At 41.5% G+C, this 19,890-nt stretch overlaps 1 protein-coding gene across 1 annotated transcript; it reads right to left on the bottom strand.

Annotated features, from left to right (window-relative positions):
- Positions 1-3,567: 3,567 nt before the first annotated feature.
- Positions 3,568-19,890, bottom strand: pard6a (par-6 family cell polarity regulator alpha). The gene is made up of 6 exons (XM_026174776.2): positions 19,445-19,890; positions 12,208-12,430; positions 6,678-6,967; positions 6,269-6,394; positions 5,198-5,397; positions 3,568-4,882 (listed from the first exon to the last, which is right to left on the bottom strand). The coding sequence occupies exons 1-6, from the start codon at positions 19,520-19,522 to the stop codon at positions 4,555-4,557; spliced, it is 1,245 nt and encodes a 414-aa protein (XP_026030561.1). The 5' UTR covers positions 19,523-19,890; the 3' UTR covers positions 3,568-4,554.

Below are 19,890 nucleotides of genomic sequence, written 5' to 3'. Positions count from 1 at the left end.
CCATGAGGTCACAGAGAACCTGGTGTGAATTATTATGAAGCAATTTATAAATGAAAAGTTACTGAAGATGTGACACGTTTTCTTTTTCAAAGAAATTTGCTCATGGAGTTATCTTTGACCAAAACTTATAAATTACCCTAAGTGGAGATTCTGTTCATGCAGTTGCTTATTAATGAGACCTTTTACATCCAGGTCATGACCTTTGACCTTCTTCTGATGTATTGTGGATAATGTTCAGTTCTAGTGTTATTATTAGTTGGGGTTTAGTCTAGTTAATATTGTCATTCATGCTCTCTGGTTTATGTGTCATTTTCCTGTTTAGGTCTGCCTTGTCCTCTATGTATAACTTTTAGTTTAGCCTCATCCCCCTTATCTGTTCCCATGTTCCTCTCCTTGTGTTCCTTTCCGTTCCCCCAGTCTGTCATGTATTTCATGTCTGCGTGTTCCACATCCTCTTGCCAAGCTTGTGTTGTCACGTCTACATCTCTCCATGTTTTCTGTTTTATTTCGAAAGTCTTGTGTTTCCATGTTTAGTGTGTTTAGTTCTGCTTCCCCTGTGGCGTCAGGTTAATTGGTGACAGTTGTGTTTTCACCAGGTGTTTCCACTTTCCACTACCCCGTTACCTTTCCATGTTTAAGTCCTCTGTCTTCCTTTGTTCAGTAGTCAGTTTGTCTGTTTGCCTTGCTTAATGTCACGTCAGGTCCTAATCATTCCAAAATTCAGAAATGTCAGCGAAACATCAGGGTGCACAATTTAAACATAAATTTTCATCACTTGGTCCCAGGTGGACCGTGGAGTGTCATTCCAGACTCCTCCTGGAAAATCATCCGTGGAGCGAATTGCCAGAATCAATGGGGTCTCCTGTGAAGGCCCTGCCATTTCTTCCTCCCCTCGGACAGTGGTGTCGGACAGCCTCACCACTGAGCACAGCTTATATGGGCTCATATGATAGTTGTTTTTTTTGTTTATTTGGTTTCTCCTTTCCTTTTTTATTGTCATTACCCTATAAGACTGGCGTTGGTTGTCACACTTTTCAATCTTGCATGAATTGTTGATCATTGAAACATTGTTCAATAATCATTCTTTTATTAAATCAAAGCTTAAGATGCTGGTTCAAAATGGGTCTCTAACCCTAACCAAAAAAAAGTAATTAGCACTCTGTCACTGTGTAGCAACCAACCCCATAGCAGGGTTGGTTGTTACACACCTCTTTATAAACCTAGCTACCACTAGCTTTAATTTGCTAGTGAAAAACTGACTTCACCTTTTTAATAAGTGTCCATATTTATATAATGGCTAATGTTTTGTGATCTATCATTTATTTCAGATTTATTTATGTAGGTAGTCCCTTTGAAATTTAATGTCTCATGTAATATAATAAGGAAAACCATATGAAAAATTACTCTGACCCATGACAATTACATAAAACTTCTTCCTCTCAAAGTTTTATGTTGGGTCCACAAATTCACCAGTAAAAAAAAAAAAAGAACAAGTTTGTCAGGTCAAATGTGTGATATTAACACAACTCTACAGTTTTCACTAATGTGCCAGTAACAAGCAATGTGACAACCAACCGGCCACACATTTTTCAGAAAAACATGATTGGGAACAAAAGTTTTCATTTCTTTTGGTTTTAGTTTAAAGTAAAAAACAACAACAACAAACAATTAAACGTGAAACTTTAAATCAGCCAGTTGTGCACATGTGATGAGAATAATTGCAAGAAATTATTATGACATTCCCCTCGGTGTTACTTTTTTTTTAAACCAATTGTTCACCAATAAAATTTACATTTGGTAAAATTTGGTGCTTTATAGTACAATTGGGTCACTATTTGATGAGTACAACAACAAGTGCTAAATAATTTGTCTTGTGTCTTGGAGGTGTCTCCTCCTGCTACAGGGAGTGCAGAATTATTAGGCAAATGAGTATTCTGTCCACATCATCCTCTTCATGCATGTTGTCTTACTCCAAGCTGTATAGGCTCGAAAGCCTACTACCAATTAAGCATATTAGGTGATGTGCATCTCTGTAATGAGAAGGGGTGTGGTCTAATGACATCAACACCCTATATCAGGTGTGCATAATTATTAGGCAACGTCCTTTCCTTTGGCAAATGGGTCAAAAGAAGGACTTGACAGGCTCAGAAAAGTCAAAAATAGTGAGATATCTTGCAGAGGGATGCAGCAGTCTCAAAATTGCAAAGCTTCTGAAGCGTGATCATCGAACAATCAAGCGTTTCATTCAAAATAGTCAACAGGGTCGCAAGAAGCGTGTGGAAAAACCAAGGCGCCAAATAACTGCCCATGAAGTGAGAAAAGTCAAGCGTGCAGCTGCTAAGATGCCACTTGCCACCAGTTTGGCCATATTTCAGAGCTGCAACATCACTGGAGTGCCCAAAAGCACAAGGTGTGCAATACTCAAGAGACATGGCCAAGGTAAGAAAGGCTGAAAGACGACCACCACTGAACAAGACACACAAGCTGAAACGTCAAGACTGGGCCAAGAAATATCTCAAGACTGGTTTTTCTAAGGTTTTATGGACTGATGAAATGAGAGTGAGTCTTGATGGGCCAGATGGATGGGCCCGTGGCTGGACTGGTAAAGGGCAGAGAGCTCCAGTCCGACTCAGACGCCAGCAAGGTGGAGGTGGAGTACTGGTTTGGGCTGGTATCATCAAAGATGAGCTTGTGGGGCCTTTTCGGGTTGAGGATGGAGTCAAGCTCAACTCCCAGTCCTACTGCCAGTTTCTGGAAGACACCTTCTTCAAGCAGTGGTACAGGAAGAAGTCTGCATCCTTCAAGAAAAACATGATTTTCATGCAGGACAATGCTCCATCACACGCGTCCAAGTACTCCACAGCGTGGCTGGCAAGAAAGGGTATAAAAGAAGAAAAACTAATGACATGGCCTCCTTGTTCACCTGATCTGAACCCCATTGAGAACCTGTGGTCCATCATCAAATGTGAGATTTACAAGGAGGGAAAACAGTACACCTCTCTGAACAGTGTCTGGCAGGCTGTGGTTGCTGCTGCACGCAATGTTGATGGTGAACAGATCAAAACACTGACAGAATCCATGGATGGCAGGCGTTTGAGTGTCCTTGCAAAGAAAGGTGGCTATATTGGTCGCTGATTTGTTTTTGTTTTGTTTTTGAATGTCAGAAATGTATATTTGTGAATGTGGAGATGTTATATTGGTTTCACTGGTAAAAATAAATAATTGAAATGGGTATATATTTGTTTTTTGTTAAGTTGCCTAATAATTATGCACAGTAATAGTCACCTGCACACACAGATATCCCCCTAAAATAGCTAAAACTAAAAACAAACTAAAAACTACTTCCAAAAACATTCAGCTTTGATATTAATGAGTTTTTTTGGGTTCATTGAGAACATGGTTGTTGTTCAATAATAAAATTATTCCTCAAAAATACAACTTGCCTAATAATTCTGCACTCCCTGTAGTTTGCTGTGTAGGAATTTGAAGTTCGGAAAGATTGACACAAACGGTAAATGGTGAGGTGAGTAATAAATATACTTTTAGCAAATCACTTCTCAACTCCCATTGTGAGGAAACAGGATTTTATTTGTGTTCTTCAAATGCTGCAGGGGTTTGAAGACTTTCAGCTGTGAACAATGGGTACTGTCAGAACCACTCATAAAACAGACTGACTTACTGATGCTTCTGCTTTAAATCACAGTAAACTTTTATTTAAATGTAATCAATGTAAAGTAAGTAGTATTGGGTTAAAATACATGTTACCTTTGTTCATTTACTGCTGTGCTTTTCCTGAAGTATTAAAAGCTTTTGACAAAGTTACAGCAGGGAGAGAAGCGGAGCCAGAACTACCTGTAATTCTGAGATGTCGGCAGTCTAAGACCCAGTTACCCAAATGCTAAAACAACTTTAATCACTTTGCTTCATTTCATGAAGCTTCCATGTGTATCCGCCATGTTTGCCACACTAAGCATTAAGTTTACTACACAGACACAAAGTTTCACAGTTAGAGATGCCAAAGTGACGTAGTGCTACTTGCACTGGTTTTTGTGGTGCCGCAAAAATAAAACATGAAAGTCAACTATAGGTTTGAAGACATTTTTTAAAATACATTGACATCAAAGTGACTTATGGCTTTTACAAGAGGATTTATAACTATTTAATTTTTTTAATTAAATGGTCAATATTAATCTGTTAATACATTATGGTATTTAAACATTTCCATAATATAACATTTTTTAAAAAATGATATAATTACTGTTGTTTATAGAACCTGACAAAGCTGAAAACTTCAGCCATACGTTGCATCGTATACAGTGTTCCTATGCCTTCATACAGTAAAAGCCAACAATCCACCAAGGCGGGAAAGAGGTAAAGTGTAAACTAGCAGAAGACTGAATGGTCCCTCCGGAGGTCCTGTCAGTGCTTCATACGTCAACTCCCTCCTCTTTTAGAAGTCTGTTATCTAACAGGACCACAGCCACCTGTATTTGCCGTGGTTTCAGCACTGTTGCGCTAACATTCATAGTCCTCAATGGAACAGTGCTGTCGTGGTTACAGTGCTGTTACGTTGCTATCTTCTCTCATGCTCTCCTCACTACTACTAGTTGTGTGGGTGGAGTTTCCGTTGTGGCTGGAGATCATCATGGCGCTGTCTCTCAGGGATGCTCCGACATTACTGGGCAATGAGACACTCTGTGGGAGGGGCCTACCCACGGTGTAGCTATGTGGCCCATTGCTAAGTGAGTCTCTGTCGGGCATAGTGGTGCTGTTAGTGACCCGGTGGGAGTCGTAGGGTGTCAGGCAGTCATTCTCCAGAATGAGGTCACCTTCATCATCATCATCACCACCATCATCACTGTCACCCTCAGCAATGCTGTTGCTATGGTAACAAAAGACATGCCAAATGATTAAGAAAAAAGTGAATGCAATATAAACTGCACGTGTCCGTTCCTATTGGCAACTTGTGAATAAAGTTGAGAATTCAGCTAGCTTTGACTGCATTTTTCTAAAATTCATGATTCTCATTATTATTTCAAAACAACAGTTTCAATGAAGTTTCATTTCATTAAACGTTTAAGCACAAACTTCTTTTTCTTTTTCTCCTTTAACAGATATGATGTATGCCAGTGCTGCCACAGTCCCCATTCTTTCTGTTCATTAGCAGGCCCAAAAAAAGATAGTATGCATGACAAACCTTGCAGTGATGGGATTGCTCAGAGAGGCGGGGCTTTGTGAGTCATGTGACACGGCAGAGCCTGTAGATCCAACTGAGCCCAGAGAACCCGAGTTACCTACGGAGGTTTTACTCCTACGATGCGTAACATTGTTCCTCTGGTTAGCTGGCTTTACGGTCACAATAAGGTTGTGACTATTTGCCACCATCATGTCTGTGACCTAAAATGACAGATGAGATAGTCAAATAGGGCTTAAATGATGCGATGAAAAATGCAGCTGTTTTTCTTAGATTTAAAGTGTACATGTTATATATAACATATAATATTATTTTTTAATGAATATAATATTGTGCAATTTGCACTCCACTCTTCACCATACAATGCCAGTCTTACTTTATTTGTTAGTTTATTTGTTATTTATTGTAGACTTTACTATTTTTACTCTTTATCATGTTGCTGTAACACAAAAGTTTCTTTTTTGCACTCCACTGAAACATGTGACAGTTAAAAGCTAAACTTTAGCCATTAAGAGCGGCCCGTGGTGAAATTAGCCATTTGTTTTACCAAACTGTATTCTACAAGGTGCGTGTGCGTAAGTATGGGAGGGCCCGGTAGCTTTTAGAGACTTGATTGGGCAATACATTGTCAGTAATTAAAATGACCGAATGGGCTGCTGTCAGCGCTTGTAAAGCCAGTGCGCAGCAGCGCTTCAATTGACCCATTGGCCCAAAAATGTGTTGGCCTACCAGTATGCCAGATTACCAGTCCAGCCCTGATTGATTATCATTAAAATGCTCTAATGAGTGCATATAGAGTGACTTAACACCCCGTTACTTTGATACATACAAACGCTGGTCTAATCATTACTACTACTTTTACTTCCTAAGCTGTTTTTGAACTGTTACTTTGTAAGCTTGTATCCACTACGGATAAAGAAAAAAAAAACGACACACACAAGTGCGACTGTGTTGTAATTTATGGGCAAAGTACATTTACTGTTCATGAAAAAGAAGCACACTTGAATCTTGATCAAGTTAATTCTGAATCTTCTGTATATATTGAATTTTCTTTGAGCCTGGAAGGGCATTTACCTGATCCAAAGATTTTCCTGCTACATCGATGCCATTGACCTCGAGGATCTCGTCGTTAACACCCAACAGCCCAGTGCTTTCTGCTAACCCACCACGCACAAGACGAGATATGAACACCCCTGGAACCTTCAGGAGCAAGAAGAAAGATACAAATATGAGACAACAGCTTTTAGCTATTATAGCTGATATTCATATATTCATAACTTTTGTCTTTATGTCTGCGTGAAGGTGCTACTTGCTGACTTATTTTTAGAGAAATTTTGAGATGGGGGTATCTTACCGGCCCAATCATAACTGCACAATTGGTACATCATTGGTGAATTACAGGGAAATAATTCATCAATTTTGTCAGCATTAAAGGCAGAATACTGTCTTGTAAGCAGGGTAAAAGCAAAGTAACAAACCTTACCTTCTCTACGCCCTGCGGTGTCACCCGCACGCTCACGCCGTCACGTATGTAGAACCCAAGTGGTTTTTGAGTGCCATGCTTGTGAAGTCGTACCCGTCGATGTGTCTCAGGCAAAATGTCCACATCGATGATTGAAGAAATCTGTCTGAAGTTCTTTGGCGGTCCAATCATGAGGCCAGATCTGCCCTTTGAGTGGGTGGAGCCTGAGCCAGTGGCACGCAGGCTCGTTAAGCCCAGCCCCTTTCTACGCCTCTGAAGGGAGTTGGTGCCAAAAATGATAGGTTCATCCTCTTTAAGAAGACACAAAAGAATGGAGACTGTTAATGGCTACTTGCTGATTTGTGATTCTTTTAAAGTGTTAAACTTTACAGTTACGGTGTATTATTTACACCATAATTGGAAAAAATAAAGTCCATCCATCTTGTTCTGCTTATTCGGGCTGGGTCGCGGGGGCAGCAGCCTAAAAAGAGAAGCCCAGACCTCCCTCTTCCTGGCCACCTCCTCCAGCTTGTCCAGGGGAACACCAGGGTGCTCCGAGGCCGAGAGATATAACCTCTCCAGCATGTCCTGGGTCTGCCCCGCGGCCTCTTCCCAGTAGGACATGCCCAGAACACCTCACCCAGGAGGCATCTTTGTTAGATGCCCGAACCACCTCAACTACCTCCTTTCAATGTGGAGGAGCAGCTGCTCTACTCTGAGTCCCTCCCAGATGGCCGAACTTACCCGATCTCTAAGGGAGGCCAGCCACCCTTCGGAAGAAGCTCATTTCCACAAGTCTTTGATACTGGATAGTTGAACTTTTCATTCCAAAATTTCTACATTCAAAAGATCAGAGCTTTCTTGTGTGTACTGTCAGTCTCAGATATGAACACAATATTACTACTAGCTTCAGATCATTTTTTCCCACAGTTCCATTCTGTCTGTATCCATATTTTGTCAGGAATAAAACCAGCCATTTTAGCTAACTGAACTACAGATACAGATAGCAGTTGTAACACGCAGAATAACTACTAAAATGTCAAAAAATGTAAACTTTCACAATTTTCACATTTTTCAAAACTTCTACCCAGTTCTATAAAATCTTTGAACTTATACCGGAATGACGGAAAGAGAAAAGCATGGAGAAGAGGGAGAAACAACTCATCATCTGATGCACATTAGCTGTCAAACAGGGTTAATGGGAATGTATGGCTGCCAGTGTGTGTGTGTGTGTGTGTGTACACATGCACGCACACATTAGGTCATTGGGAAGCAGCATTAAGCAGCATTAATGGTTAATGCACAAAAATAATGTTTCCTATCAAGGCATACAGAGCCAGACTAAAGCATGAAGACACAAACATGGTTAAGCCTTCTCTAAATGCACAAATAATGCAATCAGATCCCTCTAATTTTGCAAAAGCTATTTTTGGACCACTATAGATCAAGCTGTATTGATCATTATTTTGTCTTCTTGTATGTTATATACAAGGACACAAAATATAGTCTTTTTCAGAAAAGTTAAACATGTGCTAAACCTCATACAAAGTTGTTAAATTCCAGTGTGTCCCAGTTAGACCAGCTCCTACAGGAAACAGTGAGGAATGATCACTGCCCCACCACAGTCTCAAATAACTGTAAATATTTATGGCAGACCTGTGACATGCTAGCTTTACTTTGCACATTTTTTACTGAATCTCATCTTTGTTTATTTTTTGACCCGCCCCATACAGTAAAAACTGGTGACAATTCGAACCAAAAATTTCATATTTGGATTCATCCGACCTGTTGGTACTGATACTGATTTTCAGTCCAGTTCTAGCGTGACCGCTAATGATGGTAACAGCAGGCATGAACGACCTGTGTGACTGTTTTCTGCCAAAATTTTAGCCCAGCCAGGCTTATTAATCAGTAGTCTTGGCATTCTGGCTGCAGGGCCTTCGCTCATCTTTTCACATTTTATAAAACACTCTATGACCTCATAATTAAATCAACAAAACACGCACTATAGCCGAAATTACAGTGAACCCACGATCTCTAACATGTATGTGGAGTGACATTGACAGACAACATCAAAGCTATAAGATCAGACATGAACCTCCCCCTCTCTGCTGGCTAAAGCTTTAAATACTTGCTGCTTACTACTATCATAAGCTTTAGAGCTCAGAAATGGTATTCAGGATGGCCGTAAAGAGTAAATCTGTGTCTGTGTCTTAGTGCCCCATATATCTGTCCCTAATGTACCATGTTCCTGTTATCTGCAGCTGTCATGAGCATTTGTATGTTTCTTGCTAGTGTGACCTCACTCTGTAGTGGCCCACCATCTGGAGCCCAAGGGGGTGCCATATGGCCATATGCAGTGCAGGACAACAACAGGCCTGTGCACAGTGCAGACAAAGGGGGAGCGTCATTCTGTAAGGGCTTTGTTACTTCACCTCCTATTTAAAAGCAGACTATTAGGTCTGAAACTGTATCATTTTTTTTCAATTGTGATAAAAGCTCCTGTAATCATTGTGACGCTGTTTTACATTTAAAACAATGCATCAGACAACTGGTGCATCTATTGTGTTATTTTGTTTAAATTGTATTTGTTAAAACACACTTTTTTCAAAGCTCTTGTGTTTTGAACCCATCAACCATGATTACTTAGTCTGTTTACCGCCGCTCCATTTCTTAGTGTTTCTCTCAGTGGAACATGACATTTCTGTGCCACGTGTTACAAGTTGTACTGTCTCAGTAGTTTCCAGTTTGAATCATTTTAGTTTATCAGATGCAAAATTGTGATGTGAAAAAAGGTATTTTGTCTCTTAGTTATCATAAATCACCTCAGCAACATACTCAGGGTGGAGCAGCACAAAGGTACACACTGCTCTTCTGTCAGTATTACTAAGACCGTAGTCACTTTGATTCTTCACATGGAACCTTACTGATTAAAATACATATAACTGCTTTGTTGTGTCAAAGTCTACTCGATGTAGACTTTGTTGCAGTGTTAATGTGTTAAAGTAATCAACAAGTGCAAGTCAACAATTCTCTTTCTCACACACACACGCACGCACGCGCACACACACGCGCGCACGCACGCACGCACACACACACACACACACACACACAGTAGTGGCATTGCATGGATCTGATATGACTGATGAAGTCTCAAAAGACATCAGTCATATAAACTGAGTGAGATTATCTTGCTCCAAAAAGTTAAATAAACTCACTCATGGCTAATGGCTTAAAGCAGCAGATGGGTTTCTATCCTGTGGTATCCCCCTGTCTATCCCTCACTCACAAACACATACTCACAAATGCACACCAGTGCTAACACACAAAGACAAGCTGTAGTAAAGGTCAAAATGAATGTAGCCAAGTAAGAGGAATTGAAGTGGAGAGAGAAGCGTGTAGGAAAGGAAACACATATCTGCTGTTTTCAGTGTAAAATGAACTTCTTGTTGCCTTCATAAAGGGTTTGATGATGTCTTCAGTCATTTAGAAGTCTTTCACATTTCACTGAATACTTACAAGTGACACTAGTGAGCAACAGAGCTGCTACAAAGACTACTAATAAAAACTGAACTTATTTGAGACAGACCTGGTTAGTTAAAAACAAACTATCGTCACCACTTAATCTTCCTGTTGCTCTATCCTTCAGCTGTGCAAATTTTGCCAATCATGTGGATGCAGTGAATAAATGGGATTACACTTCAGGAATGAAAGATAAGTGATTGTGGGAATAGATTTTAGCTGCCTTACTCAAGTCCTAATCCTTTCTAGTGACGCCACTACTCCTAATGCAATGCATGGGTTTAAGATTTTCCAGTAGGATTTACAGGATTTTATCATTTCTGGACTGCAGAGTTTAAAAGAGTAAACAAAGCGAATACAAGCCTCCTCAATAAGATTTCAACAAACGTATTGCACGTGCACATGTTTGCTCTCTCTGTGTTTCCAGGGCCTTGTTTTCCTGAGCTCGCTTCCTTTTTAGTTCCCCAGACCATAGAGCTGATCTGATTTGCTGGCAGCTGTCTGTGACTCCGATCTCTAGCAGCCTGCTAAGCAGCACATTAATGTCATCACATCCTGAGTTATGACATAGCATGAAAAGGTGTACTGGGAGACAACAATGGTACAGTGTATTAGAAAACACTCACATAATCCATAATGATGGATGGATAAACATCACCACTGTCAGCAGGTGTAATAAGTGTTTCTGCTTCATATGTAGTGTCTCAGGGGTAAACAATAAAGCTCACTAACATTACAGTCTACCTGTAAAATTACAGGATACATTTTTGTCTTTCTTGAATTATTCACTCTTGCTATGTCTTGGGCACAAAGTATGTGCTACCAGAGGTGTGTGCTACGAAGCCAGTTTAACTGGTTAGTGACGTCATAGTTGTCAGTGTCACAAGGGTGGTTCTCTTTTTAAACTTGGATACATTACTGTGGATTATGTTCAGAGCTTTGGAAGTGCCAATTTTTCACTAATTCTTGATTTGTATGCTTTAAAAAGAGATTTAAAATTGGAAGAAGCTGCCATTCTCAGTGGGAATACTGAGCTTGCTGACCTCTGCCGATTCAGTGAAGTAAAATCCAGACACATAAGGGTAACAAATAAGTCCTCAGTGTACTTTTGAGCAATTAAATGATTTCAAAATTAACATGAAATTTAACAAGCAGTCAGATTAAATGCCAGCACTGGAATAAATTGTTTAGAACCAGCTGGAGTCAGTGAAGTGAGCTCGGGAAAAGCTCAGGAAAAATGCGTGCATGACCTAAATTGTCGGACAAGAATTATCAGATTCTGTAAATTCTTTAAAACTGGTAAGCAGTGATTGATTAGAGCAACGGGATTGTTCATGTATAGCGAGGGTGTGCTGGGAATGCCTGGCAAAGGCCCCCGGTCCACGAGATCTTAAACTCCCACTTCAGGTGGAGCTTCAACAGCATTCCGAAGGAGGCTAAGGACATTGAGTCCGAATGGACCATGTGCAACACCTCCATTGCTGCACATGAGGCTACAGGCTACTGCACTGAGCTGCAGCTGCAAGGTGGCCGGTGCCTGTCATGGTGGTAACCTCCGAACTTGATAGTGGATAACCGAGGTGAAGGGAGCCAACACGCTACAGAAGGAGTCCTGTTGGGCTTGGTTAGCTTACGGGACTTCAGAGGCAGCTGATGGGTAACGGCAGGCCTGGAAACGCCTCGGTGTTCTCCATTAAAAGCTGGAGGAAATGGCTACGGACAGGGAGGTCTGGGCTTCTCTGCTTAGGCTGCTGACCCAACAACGTGGCCCCAGATAAGCGGAAGAAAATGGATAGACAGGTGGATGTGATCGTCCACTAGTAAATGAATCATTGATGTTATTCTCTTGGAGGGACGAAAACATTTTAAAAAGACATGAAATATACTTTGGAAGCCATTAAAATAACTGTAGGATCAATGTGTAGAAAGACATATAACATGTTGAGATCTGTCATTTAGACTGCTTTGCAAAGTAATTTTTCAAGCCTAATTAACTAAAAATGTATTTTTACCTCATTTTTTCTCTTACCTCTCTTGGTTATAATAATGCGGAGCAGCGGATTGGCTGATGCAATGGCTTTGTGGTAATTTTCATCATTGTTGATTGGAAGGAGGTCCCCGTGGACATCTGCATATCCTAGTAGCACATCAACACCAGGGATGTGATGAATCGTTTGGAGGAGGCGGTAGAACTCCTTGAAGCCCCCTGGACCATTTCTCTTCAGAGCAAAACGACGATATTCTGCATCAAACTGTAGAAGGCAACAAACACACATCAAATGATTTTTAATAGTGAGGCTCAATCTGTGTTTACAATTTTAGCTAAATGTAATACTAAGCATTTTAAGTGTGGCTAACCGCTACAGCCACTAACTAGGAATGGATAACAAAACCTGTTGAGCCTATTTAACATACTTTGGGATTCATTGTTGAAGACCGTAGTCCTTAAGAGTTTTGATACGATGTCACCTCTAAGCATAGAAAAAGTGCGATGTCACTAAAACCTATCTAGAAAAGTTTTAGACACTTCCCTCACATCCAACCTGTGGGGCATACACACTGACAACAGTCAACATCGGCTGTTTCATTTCCAGCTTCAGAGTCATGATTCTGTCTGACACTCTTCAACTTCAGATCACTGTTCACAAACTCTTCCTTCAACATGACCCCCACTCTATTCTCTTCCTATCTGTACTATGAGAGAACAGCTTGCATCCACCTCCAATGCCCCTGGCCTGGGTTCCTTTCACCTGGTCTCCTGCATGCACACTATATCTAACTTTCTTCTCACCATCATATCAGCATCTCTCTCACTTCAGCAGTCATAGTCCCTACATTTAGAGTCCCTGCGTTCACCTCCACAACCCTGCCTTTGTTTCTCCTTGTTTTCAGCCAGCAGAAGCACAGTTTCCACCAGCACCCTCATGGCCAACAGCACTGGAGGCTGTGGGTTCGACTGATCTGACATGGAAAGCTCATTTTTGATCATCTGCATGTTTTATTTTCCAAAGATATTATGCCGGATGCCCTTCCTGACACAACCCTCTCTATTTATCTGGACCTGTTTACCGCCATTTCCTGTAGCTTCTCTCTCAGTAGCAGCGACTGCATTGCGTTAAATCAAAAAGGGGATCCTCTTAATGCATTCCTAATTATCGATTCAATTCCATTTTATTTATATAGCACCAAACCACACAACAATCGCCTCAAAGTGCTTTATATTAGTATAGTATAGAAGTAAATTAATCTACATAGATAAGGCTAACGTGAACACCGACAGTAAAATTTGAGATTTTGTTTCATTTCAGTGCTAAAATCCAAGCCCCTCATAAAGGCCATCCTCAGTAACCACCTTTGATATGGATGTAAAGGTACAGTGCCCATTTCATGAATGGAAACACAAACAAGGAAAAATCACAGGGAACTGTAGGGACAGTACTGGTACAGGAGTTTAAACATATTTCAAATATTATGGAATATTTGTTATTTTTATGTACTGTAGTAACAAATCTTAAAAATTATGTCATTCTATCACTCTTCCTGTATCGTGACATCTCCAACTTGCATGATGTACTGACAAGGCACGTACTGTTTGTGTGCTGTTTGGAACTAGTGATGCCTGGCGAAAGCAGAAATGTTTAAAAATTGTTTAATTAAAACTGAGACATGACCTAAAACTCAAACTCTGGAGTTTAATTTTTGTCCCAACTGTATATTATAACAGAAACTTTCAAACAGTAATTACACAATGAGATTCACGCTGACTTTGTTTTGTCTCCCAACATTATGCTTCTTCCAGTGGATATTAACACAAATACTGTGCCTCCCTTTAGCTCTATAATTAACAGCACAGAGTATTAGACCTCTCACTGGCATGTTTGCCTTGAAAGCTATACTGGGCGTACTCAGTGTGAAGAATGTGTGCTTTATCAGAGCATTCATCTGTATCTTGGACTCTAGGGTGGCATGCTACTTTACCAGTACTGTCATATGATATATGGAAATGTTGACGTTGCTGCATTCAGGGCCGTAATCAGGTTTTAGGGATTAGTGGGGTACAGAAGAGTCACACTGGTGCTCTTTGTTTAAGTAAAACAATAAGGTTATTTTTAAAGTGCTTTTCACATATGTGTTGGCATAAAGTGCTCACATGTTCTTATGAATAATAACAATACGATTGAATGGAAAATGGAAGCACAGTTAACAGGAATATAAAGCCAAGTTCAAACACAGCATGAAAGAAAATATTATAAAGAAAGTTATTAAACAATAAGAATGAGTCCACAGAGTTGGATAAATGAAGTCAAAGAGGGACTTCAGAAATCCAAAATTTCTTTTGCCACCGGCTGAAAGGCTCCATCCCCACCCCAATCTCACACGAGTAACACATTCTGAGATAAAAGATTGCTGCATTTCCATTTAGTGCTCTGTATATAAGTAGCCGGTGTTGAGTATAAAGCAGGAGTAATATGAGCTGACTTAGGAGAAAACATAAGTATTCTGGTGGCAGCATTTTGTATTGCTTGAAAATGAGAAGGAGATGATTTCACTTGTATTTTTATTTTTTATTCCTATTTATTCTATTTATCCCCTTTGTATATTTTATTTATATTTGTCTCTGTATTTATATATGTGTGTGTGTGTGTGTGTGTGTGTATATATATATATATAACAATTCTGTAACTGTAACTTCGGTCGTTGCTGTGCTTTTTTTTGGAAGTCGAATTTCCCAGAGGAACCCACCCGAGGGATTAATAAAGTTCTATCTTATCTTATCTCTTATCTTATTTCCTGGATGGGATTGAGCAGAAAAAAAGCTGGGATCCAAGGAAAACTGAGGCTGTGCTCAGTGACAATGCATCTGACCACTTGTTCCCTTGCGTGCCCCACTGACTGGAACTTCTCATCTATAGACTGATTCTCCGGGTCGTACTACCTCAGGCTGCTTCACCCTGTCTCTCCTTGTCAGCTGGTCTCTGATCCTGCAGTCCTCAGCATTCACTGACGACTTAGAGTCAACCTGCGGTTTCTCTGCTGGCTGCTGCTGTTGATAATTGTGCAACTTTACAGATGGCACTCTGTCATTCTGGAGCCAATAAATCATTTGCATTGAATGATTTTGTTGGTTTCATGAAGTTTGACTTTTTTATTCTGAACTGAATCCTGGTAGCGCAGGACAGACTACAGAGGCCTCACTGGGGTTGGTTCAGATGGGTACTGGGACCCTGGCAGAGGAGGAGGAGAACTAATATTAGTGTTTGGAGTGTTTCACCAGTTAGCATCGCAGTGGATGCAGGACAATTTTATATCTTTGAACTTCAGCTTGTTAGAGTTGGAGGTAAAAACTAATCTACCAACCACCTGGTTCTATCAGCCCTGGTCAAAGAAAACAGAGCTGTCTATTTTACAAGGCTGGCTTTTAATAGTCAGCACAATCCAACATTATTATTTGATACCATTACCATGATCATATCACCTGCTTAACCTGCTCTTTCTGTTTTTTCTGATGACAATAGCAAAAATTTTCTTCATTTTTTTTCTTACACAGGTGCAAATGAAAAATACAATATGTTATGCACTGGCTCTCCATCCATTCTGTCCCAGGCTCAGCATAGAAATCTCTCTAGTTTATACACCTGTGGCCATGAAAGTGATTAGAACACCTGAATTCAATAATTTGGATGGGTGAATACTTTTGGCAATATAATGTATTTATATCTGTTCCTTTTTATTGGCAACTTTGTACAAAAGAGGAATTTGTTGCTGTGTCATTGTGTAAAACTGTTCTCATGCCATGACATGTTGTTTCTAAAGGACCACAGCCTCCTGCCAAAGGGCAGTGTCACAAACAGTTTGAGACAGGCAAGCAAGATCCATGCCGACCCCCCACTTCATAGAGTCCTGGAGGTGTCCTAGAGGTCCTGGAGGTCTACAAGTCTTGTAGGGAGGCAGATTGCTGCCAATCACCTTCTCAGTGGAGGGAATGACATGCTGCAGTCTGCATTTGTCCTTGGCAGCAGCACGGTGATGGAGGAGGTGAGAATAGATTCATTGATGGAGAAAAACTGCACCATCACTGACGTTGCAGGTTGTATTTTCTCTGTTGTGTCTTCTTGATGAGGAGGCTGATGTTTGGGAGGGATGTCTGGTTTCCACTGTCATCTCCACTGTTTTCACAACATTTAAGCTCCAGGTTGTTGTCACTGCACAAAGTCACCAGTCAATCTCGCTCATATAGACGGACTCATCTCCACATGAGATAAGCCCAACAGGGTGGTGTCATCTGCAAACTTCGGGAGTTTACAGACTGGTGTCTGGAGGTGCAGCTGTTGGTATACAAGAAGAAGATTAGAAAAGTAAAGACAGAGCCCTGAGGGGAACCAGTGCTGATGCAATGAAAGACAGGAAGTCAATGATCCACCTGCAGGTGGGAGCAGACACATTCAGCTGGGAGAGCTTTTCCTGCAGCAGAGTACGGATGAATATATTAAAAGCACAACCAAAGTCCACAAAAGTAGCCTAGCATGAATTCCTGCAGAGTCCAGGTGCAGTGCCATGTTAACAGCATCACCTACTGACCTGTTGGCTCTGTAGGTGAACTGCAGGGGATCCAGGAGGGGGACAGTGATAGAGTTTAGATGTGATAGTACCAGACGGTCAAACTCTTCATGACTACAGAGGTCAGAGCAACAGGTCGGTTTGTGATCCCTTTTTTTAAAAAATGGAACAAGAATGATAAGTCCTGTGGAAGCAGGCTGGCACATGACATGTCTCTGATCAGCACAGGGCTTCAGGGTGGATGGAGACACTGAGCCTGGTCCTGCTGCTTTCTGGGTGTTCTGTTTTGAGTTTGTTTACATCTCTTTCAAGTAGGGAGAGAGGTTTCTAGGGAGATGGAGAAATTACTGAAGGGATGAGCATTTGAGTCCAGATGAGGGGAGCAGTATTGCTGAATAACAGTCACATCATTATACCAGCCACTGTAAGCAGAAAACCAGATACCTCCACCTTTGTCTTGCCGAAGAACTTCATGTGGCAATCTGCTCTGAAGAGTTGGAGTTCTACCAACTGCACCACAGAGTCCAGTATAGATCCACTCAAGTTTCCGTAAAACACAAAACAGCCAATTTAGAGCAGTCTCTGTTTTTCCCCATCAATAGCTGGAGTTCATCTATTTTACTGCCCAATGAGCTTATGTTCCCTGTAGTGGAGTATGGAGGCGGTGGAGATGCAGGAGCGTACCGGCTTGCTTTCCTCTCCTACAGCGTCTCACTTCATGAACCTGAATGGCCAGATCAGGCAATGAATGATGGAAATAAGTCCTCAGGAGTTGTAGCCCTGATGCTCATTAGCTCATCTCTGGTGTAAAAAGTTCTGGTTGTATGGCAAAGCACAGAGTAAAGCTGAAAGACTGCGCAAAATATTCACGAAACTGTTCCCACTAAAAATGTAAACAACAAACCGGTTGAGTTAAAAACACAGCAGCCAGTACAGCAAGGCCATGAAGGCATTTGAGCAGGAAATATGATCAGCTGGTGACGTGTGACCCAAAAGTAAACAAATGACTCAGCCATCATCACTGGACCACCAGCTAGTTATACTCCATACAACCAAATGACATATCACAACTGTCATCTTGAGCTGACAGTTGTTGTGAGTTGGTGCTATATAAATACAACTGAACTGAACTGAATGACAGGAAGAGCAGAGATTGGACAGTGGGTAAGATACTGATCCATTCTTCAGAGGGTAAGTGTGTGACTGATAGACAAAAGCACTAGGTGAATGTGTGTGTGTGTGACTGCGTGAATGAGACAAGCAGTAGAAACTGTTGTAAATGATGAAACTGAGGAGAAAGGTGTTGTATAAGAACCAAACCATGTACTGATTCTAATAGGTGATAACACCGTCCCGCGTTACTGAACTGTTGAGTTACTTCAGTTACTGCTAAAGAGTTAAGCATTCGACTCACTCTTTGTCACTGTATATAATGCTGTCACTCTTACTGCACTATAATGTGTCATCACTGACAGTAGCACACTGGAATAAAAGGAAAATCTCCCTCTTTTTTTGCACCAATCAGTGCTGCTGTCTGCAAGCTGCACTCTCTGATACAATGTTCATTTAGAACATCATCAAATTCATATTATTGGATTTCCTTAAAAAATGGATATCATTTTGAGGCTATGTTGCCCATTCTAGTGTCAATTTCTTTGGATAATCATGGGAAACACAACTTGCTTATAAAGGATGAACGTTGCCACTGTGACATGACCCACTGGTTAGTAAATCCCATTGTAAAGCTAAAAATGTTCCCTACGCGATCAGTTTGCAGGCGGATGTCATGAGCACGGCACAAACCTGACTGTGAAGCAGAGGAAATCACAGAATTCTCTAACAGGAGCTTCATTTACTAAACTGCCCTTCATGTTGTTTGACTTTAAGCACGTCACAGGACACAGACTTCTACAGAACCACAGGTGTTTCTGACACACCCCCTCCTACCTACAAAAAACTGAGTGGGTTTGAGCACTGACTCAGTCTACATATTTCTATACGTGGACTGGTCCACATTCTTCATGTGAAACCAGTCTACAGTCTGTGCGAGGCGGCTGAAGGGCCTGTGGAAGGTTTTATCTTTAAACTATTTTTCAGGCTCTTCAAACATTAGCAATAAAAAGTACATTGAAAATGCTGCCAATATTTGAGTTTACGGACACAGCTTCACCTAAAAAATATTTTGGTTTTCATCTTCATGAAAGCACTTACTATTACAGAATAATCGCACTGTAGTTTTATGTGTTCGGTATGCTTATTTCTCATTATTTCTCTTATTACAAAAGCTCAACCTCACAAACAACTAAAATGTGAACACCAAAGAATAAGCCAACACAGCTTGGCACCACACACACACACACACACACACACACACACACACACACACACACACACACACACACACACACGAGAGAGAGAGAGAGAGAGAGATCGAGTTAAACACAGGACTGGGATTATCGAGGCTGAGCAGGCTGGCACGATGTTGATGGTGTTGGTGGTGTGGGTGGGGGGGCTGCGGGCGGCAGCAGCCAGGCCGCTGTCAGCTGAACCCGGTCGGATTTCGTTTCTTCTAAATATCGCGTGAATTTGCAGCGGCCAGATATTTGTGTTTGTTACATCACGATCTGGATGAGAAGAGCGGAGGGCTGGGGTCCTGATAACGCACACCCTGCGTCGCTAACAGCATCAGTCAGCAGCCCATCACTTACTTTGCTCTTGACCTCCACCAGGTTGTCCGACAGTCTGAACGAAGTCCGCTGCTGCTGCTGCTGCTGTTGCCTGGACATTGTGCTCCTCGGTCGGCTGCTTGTCTGAGGCACTGCGGGTAAAAATATCCGCTGGAGGTCTGACAGCCTGGCAGCTCCCTCCTCTACTCTCGAGCGTAAAGCTGCTGAGGGGCTGCAGCGGTATTGGTGTTGTCCTCGGACAGGCTCCTGGCTGCCGTGCTGCTGCGGGCCCGCCTTTCGTTCCTCCCGACGCGCAGAAACAAACCCGGCTCCTCACAGGTGCAGTCCGGTAAATCCAGTATGAGATCTGAGGTACCAGCGAAACCCGCCCTTCTGCTCCCCACCCCTCCTCCTGATGAACACAGGGGGCGGGACGTGATACTGGAAGAAGAAAACACAACATGACCTGTCTATTACTCTCTCTCTCT

This window comes from Astatotilapia calliptera, chromosome 7, assembly GCF_964374335.1.
Source record: "Astatotilapia calliptera chromosome 7, fAstCal68.1, whole genome shotgun sequence".
NCBI lineage: Eukaryota > Metazoa > Chordata > Actinopteri > Cichliformes > Cichlidae > Astatotilapia > Astatotilapia calliptera.
This window is presented reverse-complemented; position numbering and strand designations above follow the sequence as displayed.